General features: G+C 35.6%; 1 protein-coding gene across 8 annotated transcripts in view; it reads right to left on the bottom strand.

Moving 5' to 3' along the window:
* Positions 1–1205: 1205 nt before the first annotated feature.
* BRD9 (bromodomain containing 9) overlaps positions 1206–20991 on the bottom strand; it is a 24435-nt gene continuing 4649 nt past the window's right edge. The window contains exons 4-18 of one of the 8 annotated variants that reach the window (XM_048296007.1): positions 20838–20898; positions 19783–19927; positions 17775–17885; positions 16842–16954; positions 14681–14770; positions 13718–13850; positions 11409–11484; positions 10022–10117; positions 9148–9280; positions 8255–8366; positions 6609–6647; positions 6114–6185; positions 4735–4837; positions 2793–2960; positions 1206–2061 (exon numbers count right to left, since the gene is read on the bottom strand). In XM_048296007.1, coding sequence (XP_048151964.1) covers positions 1961–2061; positions 2793–2960; positions 4735–4837; positions 6114–6185; positions 6609–6647; positions 8255–8366; positions 9148–9280; positions 10022–10117; positions 11409–11484; positions 13718–13850; positions 14681–14770; positions 16842–16954; positions 17775–17885; positions 19783–19927; positions 20838–20898 — 1553 coding nt within the window. In that variant the 3' untranslated portion in view covers positions 1206–1960. Of the gene's footprint in view, positions 2062–2792; positions 2961–4734; positions 4838–6113; positions 6186–6608; positions 6648–8254; positions 8367–9147; positions 9281–10021; positions 10118–11408; positions 11485–13717; positions 13851–14680; positions 14771–16841; positions 17018–17774; positions 17886–19782; positions 19928–20837; positions 20899–20991 lie in introns of all 8 variants that reach the window. The other 7 variants (XM_048295996.1, XM_048296002.1, XM_048296014.1 and 4 more) reach the window with 7 other exon arrangements.

Here is a 20991-nt window from a genome sequence, read left to right as displayed (position 1 = left end):
CCGCCACTTACGAGAAGGCACCACAGCTAAAACATTTGTATTTGCTTCTGGGAAGTTTTGCCCTAAAAGCATTTTTTTCCTGGGGAATGCAGGCAGTAGGACTATTGAAAGGATTGTCCAGCACCCACGGAATGGCAGTTGGAGATCACTGTGCAAAACTAACCTTGCTTAAGGGCCAGACAGGCTGAACAAATAAGCAAATCTTCCTTAGGCACAAAGTGCTCTCTGGTACAGTCATGATGCAAACAACATCCAGCCTTTTATACAACCAGCTCACGGAGCCCATGAAGACCTGCCTACAGAATTTCACGAGTTTGAGTGCATTCTGTCCGAAATCTAAGGTGAAGGTATAAAATAAGATACTGCACATTATTTCAGTTTTCAGTAGCAAACACTGCAGTTCAAACAAAAACCAAAACAAACCAGCACATTCTTCTAGAGGGGTATTTTAAACATTCTACTGTGGAATTTTATTCAAGATCTAAGGCAGGCAATTCAACAGCAAGTGTTTCAATAAAGATTTCCTCACCAACTGTAACTATAATTCAGAGTCTATTACAGGAATCAATTTATATTTACTGGATGAGAAATCAGACTTACTAGAGATCAAAACCACATCAGTTTTAAAGACACTTTTCAGCTGAAATTGTTTGGGAAGCTGCAGACAGACACAAGGCTGTGCATCCACGCAAACCCTCTCCAGCAACACTGTCACAGTGCAGCAGATCATCCATGTCACATCCAAGAACCCACACTCATGATGAGTCAGAATGCAGGAGCAAAGGAGGCCAAGCACACTGCCACATACATTCCTAACAACTCCCAGACAGAAAAGCCTCGCTGTGTGCTTTCTTCAGCACTCCTGCTTGGAATGAAACAATCATCCTATTTAGACTTTATAAAGACTTTACTATCAGTTATCCGATTGACTTCCTTGATGGGTCCTAAAAACTTACAGGTTTTTTTGTTTATAACTACATGTGGCATGATAAAATCCATCGTTTGAAGCAGCACATGAATTCAACCCAAAACCCTTCAGTATCTCAGACTTAGTAACAGAAGCAAACTTTCCCCTGCTAAGAACAACATATTTGTTACACATAAAAACTGCTTTTCTATTTTAATTAATATTTACAAAATAATGTAAATTCATAACATTTGTCTACTTGCACATAACAATAATACAAAATCCCTCAGTTTCAGTATTGATGTTTTATAAAAGTTTTATTTTGAAATTACTGAAAAGCACACCTTATCCAATACTTTTTCCATTCTATGAGATATACACATCATATTACAAAATACAAGTATTATCTTTTCTTTGTGTTTCAAGATACAAGGGATCAGAAAAACATTCATCTTTTTCAAATCCAGGGTAGAAGTCTTGTAAATGAGCATTTTACTGCAACTACCAAGTATAGTTGCTCTCAAATTAAGTGCTCTCTACAGTGATTAAAAAAATATTTAAAAACATGGGAAAATATTTAAAAACAATTTATACAGATTATTAGCATTAGGAGATGGAAAACATAGTAATGATACAAATTCAGGCGGTTCTTTGTTGCTCCTTGGAGATGTTCAGGTTAAGACTTGAACAGAACTAGTAAATAATTGTATTGCACTTAATGACTGCTGCCATTCTGGGAAAATCATCACTTTCCAGTGTCTGTAAAATACAAATTTTTCTAACACATTATTTGCTGTTTTTCAGTCAAGATTCACAGACCCTCCCTTAACAAACAAATTGAAAGCAGTTCGTGGTACACTGCTAACAACATGATGCACTAATTAGTTTGGGGTTGAGGCTTTTTTATGTTTGCTTGTTTAATCTTGTATACATGATAATATTATACAGCAATCCTCATAGAAAAGAGGACAAAAATGCAGTTTCTGTCATGGACAAAAACTTTATAAAAACATAATAGAAATAAAATACAAAATAAATATAGTACATGTCAGATTAGTTACTGGTAGCATTTGAGGTTTCTGGAGACTGAAGAAATTCATAGGGATCATGAACCATGTCTTGCTGTTCTCCAACACTCAGATGAGAGGGGCTTCCTGTTGAACATGGGAAAAAAAATCAAAACCTTTAAAAGTACAGAAAAAAAATTGAGATATTTATACATATAAACAGCATGGTTATTTCACATGTTCTTTTTGGACTTTTAAAGCAAGACAGACATTTAAATGATATTTAAACAGGAGATTATGAAAAAGAGATCACAAGATTCTTAGTAATTTAGATAATTTATGGAAAAGTAATCATTATGCTATCACTCCGAGTTGAAAAATTATACACAATGCAACAGAGTATCATCCATCCAACATCTTCTACTTTCTCAAAAACGGCAGCAAGCTGTTAAGCAGTATGTTATACTATCATCCTGTCTTATCACTGAATTTTACAGTTGACAAGGAAATGCTATTGTAGAATCCCAACCATTACTTGCTGCATACAACTATGCTGAAGTAAAATAATCATTATATATTCCTTAGTGTAACTAAGGGCATCAATTGCTAGTGCTTATAGGGAATTGCCAATGAGTATCAATTTACTTGACAGTTACTTCAATCACACCTAATCGAAAAGTAGTGGTCTTAGTTTTGGAGGTCAAAAGTATGTGGTGTTAATTATCTTTGCCACACATATTTAAAAATTAAAATATGATCAGTCAGCACACTTCTATCAGAGAGTTTCCCACATAGATTTATGTAAATTACAATGTAAGTTTAAACCAATTTCATATAGAGCACAAGTACTGCAACTTCTGTGACACAGCTAACTTTACCAAGATGATGTTGGTCTCTTTCAGAGGTATTGGAGAGGGAACTCAAATTGGATGATGGCCGGGATCCCACTCGGTCAGCCTGAGCTTCATGAAGGTCCTGAAGCAGCTTAGTTGTTTCATCCAGATGTAGATGGTTATCATCATGATCAAGCTCCTTCTTCACTTTTCCTAAGAGCCACCAACCAAAACCCATAATTAGCACATGTACATTGACCCATGAATTACCAAGTCACTATAAAGAAGTTCTAAAATTAATTAACACAAGCATTGTCTATTACACAAATTTCCTCAATCTTGCATTTTCCCTCGCACTTCTAAAAAGCAACAGCTGCAGATCTGTGCAGCATTGGAAGATGAAGGAAAGTGCCACGCAAAAATGGCTGAAACTGAACTGACTCCCAGTATTTTTAAACAGCTGTAAGAGCTTAATTTGTCTTCCTTATCTGTTAAACACCAGACATGGATAGACTGGCCTGAGTTGGAAGGGACTTTAAAAGCTGTCTTGTTCCAACCCCCTGCCATGGGCAGGGACACCTTCCACTAGACCAGGTTGCTCAAAGCCTCATCCAACCTGGCTTTGAAGGCTTCCAGGGATGGGGAACCCACAGCTTCTCTGGGCAACCTGTGCCAGTGTCTCGCCATGCTCACAGTAAATAACACATTTAGTTTGTGGCAAAAGAGAGTCAGCAAAAAGATCACTTAAATATCAAACTCAAAATACAGTTAGAACATGAAATCTATGGAGGCAAAGAAATTCCCATCACAGAAGGTTCTAAGAACAGTATCTTCTCCAGCTACACTGATTTTGTAGTAAGCCAAATAAAACTGTGAAACTGGAAAGAACTGGACGTATGTGCCAATATATGCTATTCTTTCATTGAAGACCTAAAAAAAATTCCCTCGACTTTAAACAGGAAGAGTAATTCCTTCCCTTCTCTTTCTTAAGTGTTAATTTTGCAAGAATTATGATAAGAATTAATGCTATAAACTCTCTCTGGAAGCCAACTGATCTAGAAGTATGATTATTTACAGAAAGGCCAAAGAAAAAAATATAAGCAGCTTTCAGTGGTGCATGAAATTTATGCATGTAAGACTGATATATCTAAACATTATCTATAAAGTGGATATTTATTCATTTTTTACTGAACTGCAATAAAATTAGAGCGAGACAGTATAATCAGAGCTTACTTTTCAATTGCTTTTCAAACTGTACCTATGTGAGAAATTTGTAGAAATCTTTTTTCCCTTTAAGTCTTCGATTAGCGTGGCTGTGTTTTATAATAGATAGTTTGGCCTCTTCCACATTCTGAATTAAAAGTGCCTTAAAACATAAGCAGATTGTTTGCTTGGATAACATTTTTTAAGACATTTGACCAGCTCAGCTGCTTGCAGAAGTGGCAACAGTACTTCTTGTGGTATTTAAAGGATAACTATGAAAAGCATGCATTTGAAACAGCATCCAAATTCTTTTACACAACTGAAGATAAACACCAGAAGCTTCCAACACCAGAAGTTTCTTCTGATTTTTGTTTTGGGATATTCCGAGTGGCAATATGATCGAGTTTCACGTACTAACCCAATTCCCAAGTTATTTTAAAAGACATCATATGAAGCAACATCACTTCTGAGTGAAAGTTTCACACTGATTCTTAAAATTTATGTTACTATGAACATATGAAATACAAGCAAAGCTATCAAAATAGTGATGTACAAATTCTTCGTTTTCTTCAGTTGTACAGGAAAAGTTAGCTTGGATACATGGATGTCTCAAAGGAAAAACAGAGCAAGGTTTCATTTATCAGCCCTAGACTTTCACTTGTGTCAAATGTAGACTTATTACTACTTTTCAAACACTTTTTTTAGTCTTAGCAAATCCAGCTGTCGTTTTGTCTAAATGGTACAACTAAACCATAACTGATGTCATGTATATTTAGTTACTTACCTAACGAACTTAACATAGAAATATCGAGAGATACATCTGAATACGGCTTCATGGAGAGAAAGTCCAAGTCAGAAGTGTTACCGTCTCCAGCAGATTCTCCAACCTATTAAAATACAAGGCACAGAAGGACTAGCAAAAGTGACAAGCTGTCATATAACTTTCCAATCTTTAAGGCACAAATCCATTCTCTCAGAAGTGTGTACACCACCTGAGACTGGAGCATCCATAACCATCTTGGCTAACTTGAAATTCACAGACAGCTCAGAAAGGTTCCCGGACAGACCAGTCACACGAATGGTCAGGGATGTGCACAGTAGTCCAAGCCTTTTATCTCATGATCCAGGACTGCTGAAACTCAATTACACATTCAAGTCATCCATGTCTCATGGTAGAACCCTGGAAGCTGGCTGTATTACCAGTGTCCTTCATCTTCTCCATATGTGAACACTGGATTTACTGAAATTTTTAGTACAGTGGGCCTCCCTCTTCACAGTATCAGATGGGCCTCTCTAGTATTTTTTCTATCCATCTGAATAATGAAATACAGCCTGCACTGCACAATTCCCTTTCTTTCCACACCCATTGCAATATTGCTAATGTAATGGCACAAAGGAAGAAATCAGAGTCACTAAGATTCAAACCAGAGAAATCTCTGAGGGTGCCTGTTCCCGCAGGAGAAATGAGACACTCAGGTAAACACACAACCAGGTATTATCCTTTAGAAATACGAAAATGAAACCTAGCACTTCCATGAAATAACTTAACCAGTTACCTTCTAGAGAAGTCCACACCTTTCCACAAAACTAAGTAATATTTATAAAGTTATGAATTTTTTTAGTTGTTATAATGTGATCCATACAATTTTTATGTGATTTGCCATGGAACACAGTGCATATCTACTGTTGGAACAAGATTTGCAAGATCAAACCTGTACTACTTGAAGAAATATTTGACTAGTAGCTGTAAAAGCATAAGGTATGCATTAGTTACCCGTACTTTCTAATAGACATTTTCAATGGATGTGGTAAAACAGATTAATATTAATGGAGTTTTTTCCAATTTTACAGCAGGCTGAAATTCAAATATCAGTCAGCAGATCAAGTATCTTTTTTGGATTCCTGTGTGACCTTTCTGCCTCTGAGACTTAGTTACACATGCTGAAATAAGCTGGAGGATACAGAACAATAAAGCCACAAACAAAACCAGACTGAATATCAGAGAATTCATTTTCAGTACTGAAACCTTATTCTAGATACTGTAATTTTAGTATTCTACCTCAGAGCTTGCACTGAAACAAAATAATGTCTCAATACTATTTTTTTGTTTGTTCTATGGTTTTTTCCCTGTTGCTTCCCTCCCCTCCCCCCTAACCATTTTACCATAATCTGTTTGGAAGAATCCAGACAGGTATTACGCAATTTGTGTTCTTCTTTTATAAGAACTGGCAGAACCTAAAGAACAAAGAAATACTTCAGATCTTAGCATTTCATATCTTTTATTTACTAAGAATGTTCCCTGAGAATGTTTGTGTATTTTACTCGTTTTCCACAAAGAGATCCTGGGCCAGCACAGAACACTGTCACATTTTGTGATGTTTGAGTAGAACCTTCACAAAAAAAATGAAGACCAGCTCTTCTCCAGGGCAACCTCATACAGTCATGCCAACAATTTGTAACTAACCAGGACAGCCTCTCTAGGAATAACCTAAAGCCTCTTCTTTCTCATATACTCCACTAATCAATCTTTTCTGTATTACCATACAGAACAGAGGCATATTAAATAAAATGAAGAATTTGAATGTTGGAAGCTCAGAGAACATCACTTTCGCACTTTTTCCAGTTAAAAATCCCAAACTGAGTATCAGCATAACTTACTTTAACTTCATCCAGTGGTTTTACTGGGATGTTTCGCCTCTGGAAAGAAAGAATACCAATAATTGTTTATATTCAACACATGGGACAGACATCTTTCTTGTACCATTTCAAGTATATTCAAACTTCACACACAAAAGGAGGCTAGAGACAGCTAACTTTTTCACATATCTGTAATGCAATTACAATGTAACAGTTGCTTTTCTTAAATATTTTAGTATTATGCATTTTAACTAATCTTTGAGTCCCCTTATACTATTTATTCTGCTCACAAACTTTATATTCAAGTGCAGTATCTTTGTCAATACTTCAGTAACTACTAATCACAAATCATTCAAGGTTGTACTTTCAGAGATACTAATCCTTTCTCAAATGCAGCAGCACAAAATGCTCAGGCATAAAACACCATGACATATGATCAACTGAAACACACTTAATTGCGTAAAATCAGCATATATCCACATATGTCACAACTGAACAGCATTTTTAAGTGCAAATAGCCATTGAGAGGTCTTCAGAAATTCTCAGCTGAAATAACATTCATAGAAAAACATGGTAAAAGGCAAAGGCACATTTTATTTTAAAGCTAAGTTGACTGTGTTGCATACACACATTCCTCTATGTAGGAGAGTATTCAAAATATTGGGGTTTAATTTCTTGAACTAATCCTTTACATTTCTTCCTGTTATATGTGCAATCTTATTCCCGTAGGGAAAAAACACCCAGAAAATTCTAAAGGATTGTCAGTGTTCTTCATTCTATTGTCTCCTTATTTCCAAACACCATCCACCCTATTCCACTTCTAAGTCTGCAAAGATTTAGCATAATCTCATTTCCACCATGTCAGGAAGTCTAAATACTTTCTATCTTCCCAGCCTGCCTCCCATTTTTTATTCTTCAATCTTTCAGAATGTCGGCATTTTAAATAGCAGACAATTATTTCAAACTACGAGTGGTTTTCGAAGTGAAGACAACATGAAATTTATCTTCAGAAATTATGCAATTTCTTTTAAATTATTTTGTCTTGGGAATGCAAACAGTCCCACTAGAATCATACATATTTCTGAGAAAACTCTTTTCTCCAATCTTAGTATGAATCTCATCAGGAAAGTGCTTTTGCAAATAAGTTAAAAGCTTTTCCTGTACGACATGAATGTAGAAGTTAGAACTGGCAGGTAACAGACACCTGCTACAGTGATAATTAACCTGTTCTTTAATTTTCCTTCCATGTTCCAAATAATTAATCCTTCCACAAGAAATGTATTTTGCTTTTCAATTAAGAAAAAACCCCAAACCTTAACAAAAGCATTGCAATGTAACTCAGAAGTAGGTATGTAAGTCATGACATAGAGTGACGAGGCTGCCCAAAAACCATCTAGTTGGTTGGTCCCACTATGTTATATCCCCTGCCTCCTCCTTTCTGCAGTCACATAGTGAAACCACATTGGAAAACTGACCAAGCCAGTGAAAAGGATTCCTCCTCTGTTGATTAATTCAGTCTCTAATTTGGTTCATGGTTGCTTGAACAGCTAAGCTTGCACTGCTTAAACTGACAGTGGAAAACAAATCATCTCACACAACATTAAAAAGCCAGTAGGTTCATTCTTATTCTGATGAATTTGTGACATTTCAGTGCACCCAGGACACACCTGCTTTAGCTGATAAATAGTTTTGGAATGGTCGCCACTAGTGATCTGGTCAAGAAGATCATCAACTATTTTCTTGCTGTAACTTCCAGCATCCTTCACAAATTCTTGTAAGCTAGCAGGAATGGAGATAAGCATTACAGAAAACATTTACTTTCATAAAATCTACTTCTACTTAAAATATGGTTTTCCCCAAATACACTGCATTACACCTACATTTTCTTTGGTCTAACTCTTTTATGCTTCTTCAGAAAAGCAAGTAAGGCCTTCAAGACACAGAGTTTTTTCCTTTATTTTAATAATAAAGTACACCTGCAACTTGTTTTTCACAAGTACTAGAAAATTTTGACTTGAACTATCATTGATGGCAGGTTAGTGGGTTAAAACACAAAACACAAGAGATAAAAAGCTTGCGATTATTTCCTTCCCTCCATAAACAACAATTTAATGATAAGTGGCATTTTTCTTTTCAAGTAGCTTTAACTCTTTCAAAACCCCTTGAAAAACATCATTGTTTTAAAGCCACTGAAATATGTTACTTGCCTTTTTAAATTTATTTTCTGCTGGGTTTAAAGCAAAACACTAAATCTGTGGCAACCTATATATACTGTGGTTGAAGACCCTAATAACAAGATCCATTACAACCTTGCAATAAAATAGGATAGCTTAAAAGGACAAATGGAAAAACCCCCCAAAACCCAAAAGCAAACAAACAATATATGAAAAAAACCTCCAAGAAGGACGAAAACTAGCTTCAAATTTTATAGTGATTTATTTTAAAAATAAGTTTGAGAAAAAAATTCAGGATTTGGAGGGTCTTAGTTGAGAATAAGTTTAAATTGCTTTGCAAAGAATTGCTATGAGAAGTTAAGACTTCCTAGTAAGGAGGCACTTACCTTAAGGCACACTGGATCCCAGTTTCATCACCATATGCTGAGTATAGGAGCTCCATCTCATCTGGTTTCAAATCATGAAATATAGAGTTGTTTTGCAAGGAAGGTGCCGTATTGGCACTGGTAAGAAAGGTTACTACACAGGTAAAAGAAAGACACAACAAATGATTAGCACAAGAGTAAAAGATCACTTGGGGAAAAAAAAAAGACTGTGTTTTCTGAAACAGATAGAGAAAGTGCCATGTATTTTTTTCTCCAACTGAAAGCAAGAGCAGTATCTCAAGGACACTTCCAGACTCCAGAATCAGCACAACTATTTTAACCATATAAACAAACATACTACTGGAAAATCAAGAACTATGTTATTCACCCCACTCTGAGAAGAAAAAGATTCATGGCCACACCCCCCTTTTGTATTTCTACATTTTGTGTGCATCTACTTTACCGCTGGTTGCCAGTCAGTTTCTGGAGAGCAGATTAGAAACTATTAAAACTGGTAAAAAAATTTCACAGTCTGCACAATCCTTGTCATATGATGGAAAAATGCAAATGGCTGGAAGTTGTCTCTCAACTGTAACTGCAATTACTCTGGAAAAATTATTTCCCCTACAGGAAATGGACTACCATTATTGGAAATCTTCTAGTGTGGCTACAGCACTAAGTTAAAATATTAATCCATAAATTAGGTTATGTTTAATAAGCAAAAAAATCAATTTAAGAAAAACTGCATTCTGCTGTTAATGGAATTATTATATATTAAAAAAATAACCAAGCAAACTTTCATATTGAGACAGGTATAAACCGAAATTATGTTACATCAAGTAATTGCTCAAACATTTAATAAACACAAAGTTAAAACATGGTCTTTGGTATTTACCTTTATTTCTTCGTTCATCTTTGAAGCCCAGTGTAGTGAAGCCAGGTAATAATTTGCTTGACAGTGAACTCAGATCCACTGGGTGAGTTTCTTCCTCTAATAATTTGATTTAAAAGAAGGCTTAGAAAAGCATTTCATGTTTACAGTTTATGATGAATAATTAGAATTTGCTATTTTAGAGCTGTAATTAACATGAAGACTAAATGTCTTTTCATCTATACATTAAGGGTAGGTACTGTTAATTCAGGTTCTCCATTTAAATTTCAAACACAAGCTATAGATATGCTTCCATGTCTTATTCACAAGATCTATGGCTTACTTAAGTTACTTCACTTTTAAAGTATACAGCAGCATCTGTAATTATTATAGTAGCTGATTCACAAACTTTCGAGATCCAGATATTACTGAAGTGATAAAAGCAGTCTCTTATGTTGACTAAGTGGCTGTTTGTTTATAGAAATCCATTATCATCATTCTTTAAATTTGCAGTGGCATAATTTCAGAGGCATTAAATACCTTTTTTTTTTTCAGAAATAGGAAATAGGCTTGATAGCAGTCAAAATGCTCAATTTCATTCCAGAAAAATTTACTACCGAATGAAAGGAATTTAGCAGGCTTGTGTCTCTCAATGTGATTAGTCAAAAGCATTGATATATTCATCAATGAAACAACAGGAAAGCTGTGAACAAATTCTGATCTCAAAAGGTGCAGAGAAGGAAGTACTAAATCAACATGACACACAGCACCAAAAAACTATGGCATTTCATTCATCACAAATTTCAGTACTTCTGCATCTTGAGCTTGAAATTAAAACAAAGGAAAAGCATAAAACAATATAAATAATATATAATAACAGAATGAGAAAAACCGAAAGAAAAGATCACGGAACTAAAGAAAAAATATTGAGCAAAACCTCATAAACTTAAAACTGAAATTTAGCTAATGATTTAAATTAGGAAATAAAGAGGTAAAAGATTATTCTGAATTTGCATCTGTGCATAGCACATTCACATAGGATTACAGCAATTTCATTCACCTTTTGTCTATTAGGTATTGAAACTACAGTGTACTTGTCTTCCAAGCTTTTTATAAAGTTGTAGCAATGTATAAGTGCTTATAAAGAGGTATTATTTTATCTTCTCCCTGTTAGCATCAGTAAACAAAGTATCTGAAGAGTGAAAATATGGAAGGCAAACAGAAACACCTTTGGGGTGTTTGGGGAAATGGTTTGGGAAATAATTAATGAAAATAATAAACTTTTTTAAAAATTAAGAACTATTTTAAAACTCATCTCTACTACACAGTGTCTGTATCTACAGTTAAGACTTCAAAATCTCTTAGAACATTCAAGACTAGAAATGTTTGCTCGAAAGAGTATGGCTTTTACCTTCTGCTTCTGGATCAGATGAATTCACTACACTAAATAATAAAGTTCCATCTCCATTTTTTTTCAGATAACCAATCTGTGAATAGAACCATAAAGATAGAGGAGCAATCATTCAAAACTGTTCACACTCAAAGAAGGAGTTGCCCATTTACACAGAAAACTATCAAAAGCATTTTTAGCTGTATTGAGATACTGCACTTTGGTATTCCCCTTTTCATACAGAGAATCTTGGGTCACAACTATTTAACACCACTTAGCAAGTGCTTCAGAACAGAAGATTACGGAGCAGAAGTTCATATATCATATGACAGACAACACCTTATTCATCTTTCTAAATCAGATCTAAAGTTTTCAACCAAGACAAACCCAATTCCACTACCACTAGCACAGAGCCAGCCTTCCTGACTGCAAAGTCTAGAACACACATCCCTTTCAGAAGCAGAACTGTAACTCCTATCCACAAACAAAGTCACGGCTTATTTGAAAATTTAGACTGAACTGCTTGTTTACATGTCTCACCCACAACTTTCTCTAATTAGAAGTACTTTTATGAACACACTACCAAATTCTTCAAGAGGAAGAAATGTTTTCACAGACCTATTGAAGCACACAAGCACAATGCTAAAGACAGATGTGAAAGACAACAAGAGCCCACCAGGGTCTGTAAAGGTAGAGCTAGATCCAACACAACAAGCAAAGCTAATGTCAGAAACTGATTACACATGAATTGAGAAAAAAAAGACTCTAACCTCTCAATATAAAGTGATAAATGAAAACTGTTCTCTCCCTACAAAAATATTACTAAATACTTCCAAGGAAATCAACAATAAATCTTCTCTATTTTGTTTTTTATTCCACTCCATCTGAAAAAGTTTAAAGCTCTCCCCATACAGGAGGCCAAAGCTAATATTGGTTTACAATAAAAACAGAGGTGAGAGATGCTGGAAAGAGAATGAACAAGAACACTACCTTCAAGTGATGGCAAAAGTTAGCAATGGCTGAATTCCAAAACCATGCCAGTCAGTGTTACCTAGACTCTGTGGGACATGCAGTGGGGCTGTCTTAACAGCCTAGGCAATTAAGAGCTGCACACCTTCAGAAACTTCCTTGAACACTGCAAAACTGACTGCATCAGCATGAAGGACTGGTATTGTTTGAGGAGATTTAAAAAGGCACTCTTACTTTGGAGGTTTCAAATAGCCTTCAATCCTATCAAGTCTTTTAATTACCCAAAGAAACAGAGATTCACTGAACCTAAACCTTCACCCACTATTCTTGGCAGCTTTACTTCCTAATCCAGTTGAGCCTAAGTTGACTGCATAAAGAGGGCCACTGCCCAAGAAATGGACATTTAAGTTTAAAGACACAACACCACTTTTGCTTCAAAGCAAAGTTCCTTCTGCAATAGTTTTTAAATAGGTGGAAAATGCAGGATGTGGCAACATCCTGATTCTTTTCTTGACTGCAGTGGCCACTAGAGTGACAGATGAGAAATGGGAGCAAAGGTGGGAGTAAGTCTCCACAAAATTCAAGGGAAAGAGAGTAAACGTATCTCAGTGCAGATCTGTAGTGAATCCCTGGAGCATTCACTCCAATCCTAGCATAAGGAAATGACGGAATCCACCACCATCATCACAGAGCTAAAAAACTCACAGCCCAAAAATAGAACCTTCAGAGAAAACTGCACCAACTGCATCACCGAGCTTGTCCTTCTAAACCTTGGAAGAGCACAAAACCCAAACACATGGACCAGTATCAGAATCACATTCAGGACTGTCAAACCTGCTATCTAAACCTTATCAATAAAAGATCTTTGTATTTGGTACTCATGCTACAGCTGACAGCTACTACTTGTAAGTACAAAACTACAAGACCTTACAGACCCTCCTCATTAAAAACAGTAATTTAACACTTAAAAATATGTTAATTCCTGGGGGTGGGGGAGCCCTTCAAAATATGCCATAGTTTGCTTTATCTGAGGTTGCAGCAATACGAGAAGTGTGATGTTATTTTAATCACTTTCAAGGGCTGCAACTCAAAATTGAGGAACGTTTCACTGTTTCCTGCAAGTGAATTTCCAAAGATGTTCAACACACAATAGAACTTGAGATCCACTTAGGACCCCCCTACAATGGCTTTCAGTGGGAACTAAATGATAGACAACAGCAGCACTGGTATTCTGCACAGAACACACATCCCAGATGTTCCAGTCTCAGAAACCCCAACAGTAAAGCCTGTTTCCTAATGTGAAACAAAGTATTCAATAGTCAGGCACAAATCGGAACTGCGAACTGCCGTGTGCAGTAGACCTTGCTGTTGGGTAGATAGCGATTGATCCTATCCCGAGCTTCATCTGCTGCATGTTCCACTAGTGCCAAGACATGTTCTTCAGCAGTGCTGTCTGTCAGGCTGCACGCATTCCCCTCAGGTTCAAAAATGCAGCTAAAAAAGAGAAGAGGAGGAGCTGTAGGAATTAAAAGCTAAAACAAAACAAAGGGCTGAATTTTGGCTTTGCTCAATTGAACAATCAGTCCCACTCTTCTCCCAGTATCAGTCTACTTCAGCATTTGAGTGGAATTATAATCATATTATGAAGTTTTGCAGCAGAAGCTCTGAACTACCAAACGAATTAACTTCAAAAATTTAATTGTTTCTGTACCTTGATGAAAATGAAGTATTAAATGAAGTACAAAACAGAGATTGGGAGTAAAACTGCATTGATACAGGGTGAATGCTGTATGCATGCTTAGTCTCCCACATGCATGAATATGCTATTTTCAAAAATTCCGAATAGGAAGATGCAGAACAGAAATTACATAAAGAAGGATAGAAACTAGCTAATCAGAGAAAAAACCCAACAGGCTGCATTTATGATGATTATGTCATATAGCTGCTTGCAGAAGTAGGACACAACTCCCAGTCTAACAGGGAGTCCTTTAATTCCTATGTTTGTTAGCATCGGCAATTAGCATTCCTAATCTGTATCAATCACATCACTGCTTGTAATTGAAATTACAGAATTTAGAATTTATCTTTCAGTAGATCCCTTTTCATTAAAGCTCCAAAACAATAAAATTGTAGCAAATAAGCATGCCCAAGGATGGAACAGGACACAGCTATCACATAAAATCAGAAAAAGGTAGTATCATAAAGAAAAGTGTGAAAGTATCATAGAATATGGCAGTCTTCATTATATTTTATATATAAAATAAATGTTGTACATCAAAATATTTCAGGGCATTATATGGACATTAGACACTAGGGCCAAACACCTTAGGTACTGGGTAGAGCATCTCCTCACACCAAATCCATTTCTCTCTCCTGGGTTATCTTCTTCCATTTGCTTAGCTAAGAATTTCTCTCTGTATAGAGATTCAGATCCGATACACAAGTAAGTTTTGCTATTAAAGACAACAAAAAGATCACAGGATCATACTATTACGAGACAAATGTGTTACATGATTTTGTTTCATTGAAACTTTAGGGAAGGCTGTACACAGCAGGAAACTCCTCAACAATTGTCACTTTCTATCACACTCTACAGAATACTTAAAGGACAAGAATTTTGAGAGAACGTTCAGAAGATTGCAACACCCTAAACAAAATTTTCAAAAACTACTTAAACATTAGGATGTTCAATGATCAAGTCACTTTTTAAACTGTATAGAGGTCTAAGCTGCTTTAACACTTTGCAAACCTTGACTTCAACTCCTTCTCTGTTTTTAACCATGAAATATGAAGGCAAAAATAGCTGTTATTAGGTTTGATTTTCCTCCTCCAATGGTCTTACTGTTCATCAAAAAATACAATATCAATCCTACAGATGCAAAAATGTAAGTGTTTAAAAGTTCAAGTTAATTGAAAAAAACAAATTAATTCCAACTACTAAAGTTACATAAACATTGAAAAGAACAGAAAAGTAAATTTATACTACAACTGATTTCAGAGAAACTGGTACCAGGATAAAATTAAAGGTCATAATTTTTAACTACCTGAACTGTATGTTAAGGTAGATGTTAAAGACAGAGCCACACTGTATGGTTTGGCAGTCTCAATTTCTTGCTCTGTGACAAAGTAAAATGTTACTCCTGTAGTTGAGTTTATGCAAGAATTAATGCTGGATGTGGAAGGTAGCTGGACACCACACAAACCAAATCATCACGTCTTCTAAGAAAATACAAACAATCAAAAACCAAAGCACCAACCCCTCAACTCTTGTTTACAAAAAGGTGCTTTCAGCTGATTTCTACACACAACCCATTAAACAAGGGACAAGTTACACTTTTTAAATTCTCTATGGTACAGCAACAGATTTGTTCTGTATGTTATCAGTAGAAGAGTTTCTACCGCAGAAAATTACAGTTTAAAATTATTTTTGAAGATACATGGTTGCAGTCTTCTGTTTCCAAAAAAAACCTCCATTAGAATACTACCTCTTCCATCAGCATTAAAGATTACAAAAATGCTGAAAGTGTAATAAATAAAAAGTGGCTGATGAGAACTCTAAGGTTTACTTTTAAAAAACATGGTATATTTCACTTTTTTTACTCTGGAGATTTAAAAAGAAACCTGCAGAACATATCTACACGATCAGATTATTTAAGGCATGACCAGTGATGCTCTGTTGCAGTATTTTTTCCATGAAGTTCCAGCAGATAGAATGCCCTACAATTTAAACTCGCAGTCTATCTTTGGATGTCTATGCAAGAATACTGAACAACATAAGTTGCTTGTATATCATGATTTCTGCTAAAATCTCATAAAATAAATTGATTAAACTGCGATTTTTAAAACTATTTTACTAACATTCAATTTTAGCTATAAAAATATGAATTTGTGACATGGGGTGCCTGTTAGCTGGAGGATTACTATTGCACTAGCAATGTATTTTACAACGAAGCTTAATAAGATTTCACTGGGGAGATGTTATCATCTGCTCCAGAAATAATCTCCTGTACCTTCATAACCTGCCAGATAAGGTTAAAGTTAAATAAAATCACTCACTGATCTGGGGCCACTTTGCCATCCTGGAAAGAATCTCTTACATTTTGATGTGACTACTTCAGGAAAGGGAAAAAAGGGACAAAATGCAAAAGGTATTTGTGGCTATATCCAAAATAAAGTAACATTTTAACCACCATGAGAAGAAACCACTCATTATTTAATATAAAGAAGAATAAAAATATCTCTATAGATATTAATTTTAAGTGTTTAAAAGAATATGCAGTCTTCTTTTGAATTGTTTGCTTCAAGTTGGGAATCACTGGGTTATTAAACAAGTTCTATAAATAAACAAATAAAATACAATAAAATTGCCCATTTATCCTATGGACCTCAAAGAAAAATGCTGGGTTTTTTTTCTCAGTTCTTTGCTGCTGTGCAATACCACAAAAGCTGCAACAAGCCAGTAAGCACGCCCATTAAAACCTTTACCTAATAACTTCTTTATTTTGCTTTTTGGATTTCTTGGTAGTCTCTGCTTGTACAGGAACAACTTCAGGAACAGGTTCTTCAACTGCTGTATCTTCATCACCCAAAAGAGCTGCCTGCTGAGAAAAATCCATGTCCTGCATAAACGACATGCTGCGCTTCAAAGCTAACAGCCGTTCCTAGAATCAGAAAGGACAGAGCGGCAGGGACTTAACCTTTCCCTCATAGCCAAGATGCTATGATAATGGGATGGGATGGGAATGGCCATGGCCTTATTTTGTTCTTAATGTCTCGTTCCCAATGGCGATGCAACATGATTTGGTCATGGTAGCATGGCATCAGAATTTCTGCAGCCCAACTATCAAGAGAGAAACAAACAAACAAACAAACAAACTGCATATGCAAAAACAACTGTCTATTTTACACAAAACTTACCATCACTGTAACACATGCACACACGCACACACGTGCACACACACAGAGCAGCTCACAAAAAAGCCTTCATTTGACAAGCCAACAACTGTATTTGAGTTAAAAGTATTTGCAACACCTCTGAAAACTCCCCTACACCCAACACCTTGAAAACAGTAGTGCTTTCTTGTTTATGCAGAAATAAAACTTAAATGAGATCTTGCTTTCAAAGTTTCAGCCAGAATTAGGATTTTACAGTAGAGTTTGATATATGTGGATCTCAACAGCTTTCACTGAAAGAAGCTCCTACAGACATCAGTAGTGCAGGTAAGGTTGAGAAATAAGTAAAAATTGACTTATAACAAGAATGCCATCAAGCCCTTAAATATAGCAGCACTAACTGGCACTGCTATAATTATCACAGATGGGTGAAATAACATTTATCATTGCTACTATGTTCCTTTTAAGTATGGTAGCATAAAAACCCCCAAAGTTTCTGCTTTTTGTTTTTAATAGGTCTCTTACTTTGCTCATCATCTTAAAGCCTGTGTGCAGTATCTTCTTGGCTAGCTTGTAGTAAACAGTATCTGGTCTGTTGTAAGTCATTGCATTATCACACATCAGTTTAAAATCTGCCTGTAAAATACAAAACAAAAGAACTGTAAACATTTCAAGTCCTTTGTTAAATGACTGGAAGATACCATTCCATCTTGGCAGCTCTGTGAAGAACACAGTAATATTCTAGCAGCAGGCTCATGAATGCAAGCCAAAAACAGAATTGCAAAGGTTTGAGTCTTTTTTACCTCTCCAAGATGCTCAGTTTCCTTTGGAACTGGCTTTTGGTTATAAAAAACACAGTCTTTCCTGAATGCCATATGTAACATTTTCTCCTTAACCAAATGGACCAAACAGAAGAAATGGAGAAATCACCAGAAGGACCGAGCCACCAAGGCAACTTTTTACAGCATTCAAGCCCTCTGCCTCCAATTAACGAGACCATCACAAAAACAAAAATTCAGAAGGTGACATGGAGGAGCAAACCATGGGCCAAGAAGCAGACAAAAAAGTGCATGTAAGCTACACTTCTAGTGATGGCCTTTCAAGTGCTGCAGGAAAAGCCCGACTTTGAAGTAGACCCTTTTTTCCTGCAGCAAAACGGGTGAGTTTTCTGCAGCAATTGCCCCTCTTCTAAATGCAGGAAAGAGTTCTTGCAGACTCTACTCTTAGACAGACCGTCTTGTGACTAGCCTCAGCAAGTCATATCAGAAAGGTAACCTTTTCAGCAGACCTTGTTTCAGAGGTTAAAAACCTACAAACTTCATTTCTGTACTACAAAGCTTATGGCTTTGTAGTTCTGTGTGATTAGCTACCCTCGTGTATCTAGATAGAGAGTCCAATTCCTTTTTCACTCTAACATGGGCAGACTTTCAGCAAACTTTTATTACTGCTCGGACTACCAGCAGAAGCTAAGTCCTTCAGAAAAAAAGAATCTGTCAGTCTAAAAAATACTACAATTTTCATTTCTTTTCTAGGTTCTATCCCACCAGTTTCAATGCTGCAACCCTGCCTGTAACTAAACAGCCACAGAGCTCCCACTCAAACTTCCCTTTAAAGTTCTTAAATAAGACAATCCAGCAAGATAGATTTTAGAGATCTGAAGGCATTGCTAATGGCAATGCTATTACGAATCCTTTTTTACCATTTCCTATAAATCTCTATAGCATATTTAACAAAACAGAATAATCTTTGTCAAAGCATCTGTAAGAAAAGTAAACCTTTCTTTGCTCACCTTGCTGGACCTTTCAAAAGACGATATTAACCCTGAGAAACAAACCAATGCTCTCTGCCAAGGCTATTGTTACATCAGTATCACTCTAGGAAAAGCAATTCTGAAGGCAGCTAATAGACCTTCATGAATCAATTAAGGAAAACTCTCCTTCAGGAGCTGGCAATACCATGAAAACATTTCTTACTGCACTGTTTGTAAAACCATGATGCACCTAATAAATTATTACAGCAATAATACACTAAATAACTAAGTTAAGTTGCAAATAACCTTGCCAAGTAAGTTTCTGCCTGAAAATAATTTCAAATGAAGTTATATGAAAAACAGGACAATTAAAGATAAAAAATACGTAGTTGTTATTGACTCTTATACAAGGAGCTTCAGTATATCCACAGGTTTCTTGCAGACAGGTCCAAACTACATTTTAATCAACCTAACAAGGTCTAGATTAAAAGAAGAAAAAGGAAATGAGCTCAATGGCCTAAGTCTTTGTGGTAGTCTTACTCGTGGTAAAGTTTAGCAGCATAAATTCCACAGAACTTTAGAACATGGTCTGGGTTTCCACAGTAATTTATAGAAGACTGTAGTAGAATCTGACAGATTATTTGTAACACACTGAATATACAAAAGCATTCAGTTCAGTTCTGAAAAAAATGAGCATTAATTAATGTAAGAAAGGCTTTTACAGTTAAAAAGAATCTTCAGTTTCTTACTAGTTGTGAAATACCTAAATCTCTATTAATTCACCTTGAATTCAGTGACTGATTTGTATTCATTTGCTGCAATTTTTTCCTTCATCGTACCAAAATCCATAGGGTGTTTTATTATCATGGAATATCCAGGAGCAATGGCATCCGTGACTGGAAAAGCAAAAAACCCATGAGGATCTTTCCTAAAAATAAAAACAATAAATTTAGATTTACAGCAGCAAACAAAATGATCCTTGCTTTTGTAGCACATTAATGACAGAATAGTACTAGCTAAAACAGGAAAAACACAAAAAACATTCTCATAAAACAGATGCATGTTTGAAAAATTTTCTGATAAAAGAGAGCATTTTGATTTCACATATGTACACTTTTTGAAAGACATTAAAAATGTCTTTCAGTTCAATTCAGTGATCGAATGATCAATTCAAGTTAGTTCTTGTATTTCTTAATTAATTCTTGTATGTTTTCTATGTCTCTACTCTCTAACTTGGTCTTCCAGCTTAATTGTAAAAAAACCCTCAATTCTTCTTGTTCATAAGGTCCTCTAAAAATAAATACAATGTTTAATTTTTTTGAATTAGTTCCACATTCAGCTTATTGCTACGTAATAAAAAGGAACGGTTTTTTTTTAACATGAAGTACAGGTTTAAGAAAACAGTAAAATAAAAAGCCTCTCCAAATTAAGAGGACTATCAAGTAACCAGGTCTAAATTTGCTTTGTATCTGACAGTCGACACTGAATAAAACAAAATTTCATTAAAACAATCTTTCAAAGAATTATAGTCATAACTGGCTTTTAAACCCTAAGCTAAGTCATTAGTATTTAATAAATTTATAACGGCAATGTATCCTCTGCCCAAAACACTTATTTCCCTGCCCAACGCTAGAATTGCAAAGTTGGTAATAATTTTCCTCAACTTATCTTTAAAAATTACCAGGTCTCACATGGTTGCAAAGGTTAACAAATATATTACAGTCAGTCTCTAGACACTCTTTTCAAGCAGAAAACCAGGATAAGCAGTTGCCAAGTAACACATGTAAATATGCATCAGACACTGCCAACACAGCTGAAGACACAGTAACATTTACTACCTTTGAAGCTGGCGAAGGAAGTGTTCCAGTAATTGCTGGATCGGTGTGCTCTCACTTTCAGCTGCATTTTGAGATGAAAACACAGATAAGTGCAATGAAACAGAATATAGTTATATTTGTTTATTTAAAAATATAAATAGCAGAGAGAAATCTT

This window comes from Corvus hawaiiensis, chromosome 1, assembly GCF_020740725.1.
Source record: "Corvus hawaiiensis isolate bCorHaw1 chromosome 1, bCorHaw1.pri.cur, whole genome shotgun sequence".
In the NCBI taxonomy this organism is placed as follows: domain Eukaryota; kingdom Metazoa; phylum Chordata; class Aves; order Passeriformes; family Corvidae; genus Corvus; species Corvus hawaiiensis.
This window is presented reverse-complemented; position numbering and strand designations above follow the sequence as displayed.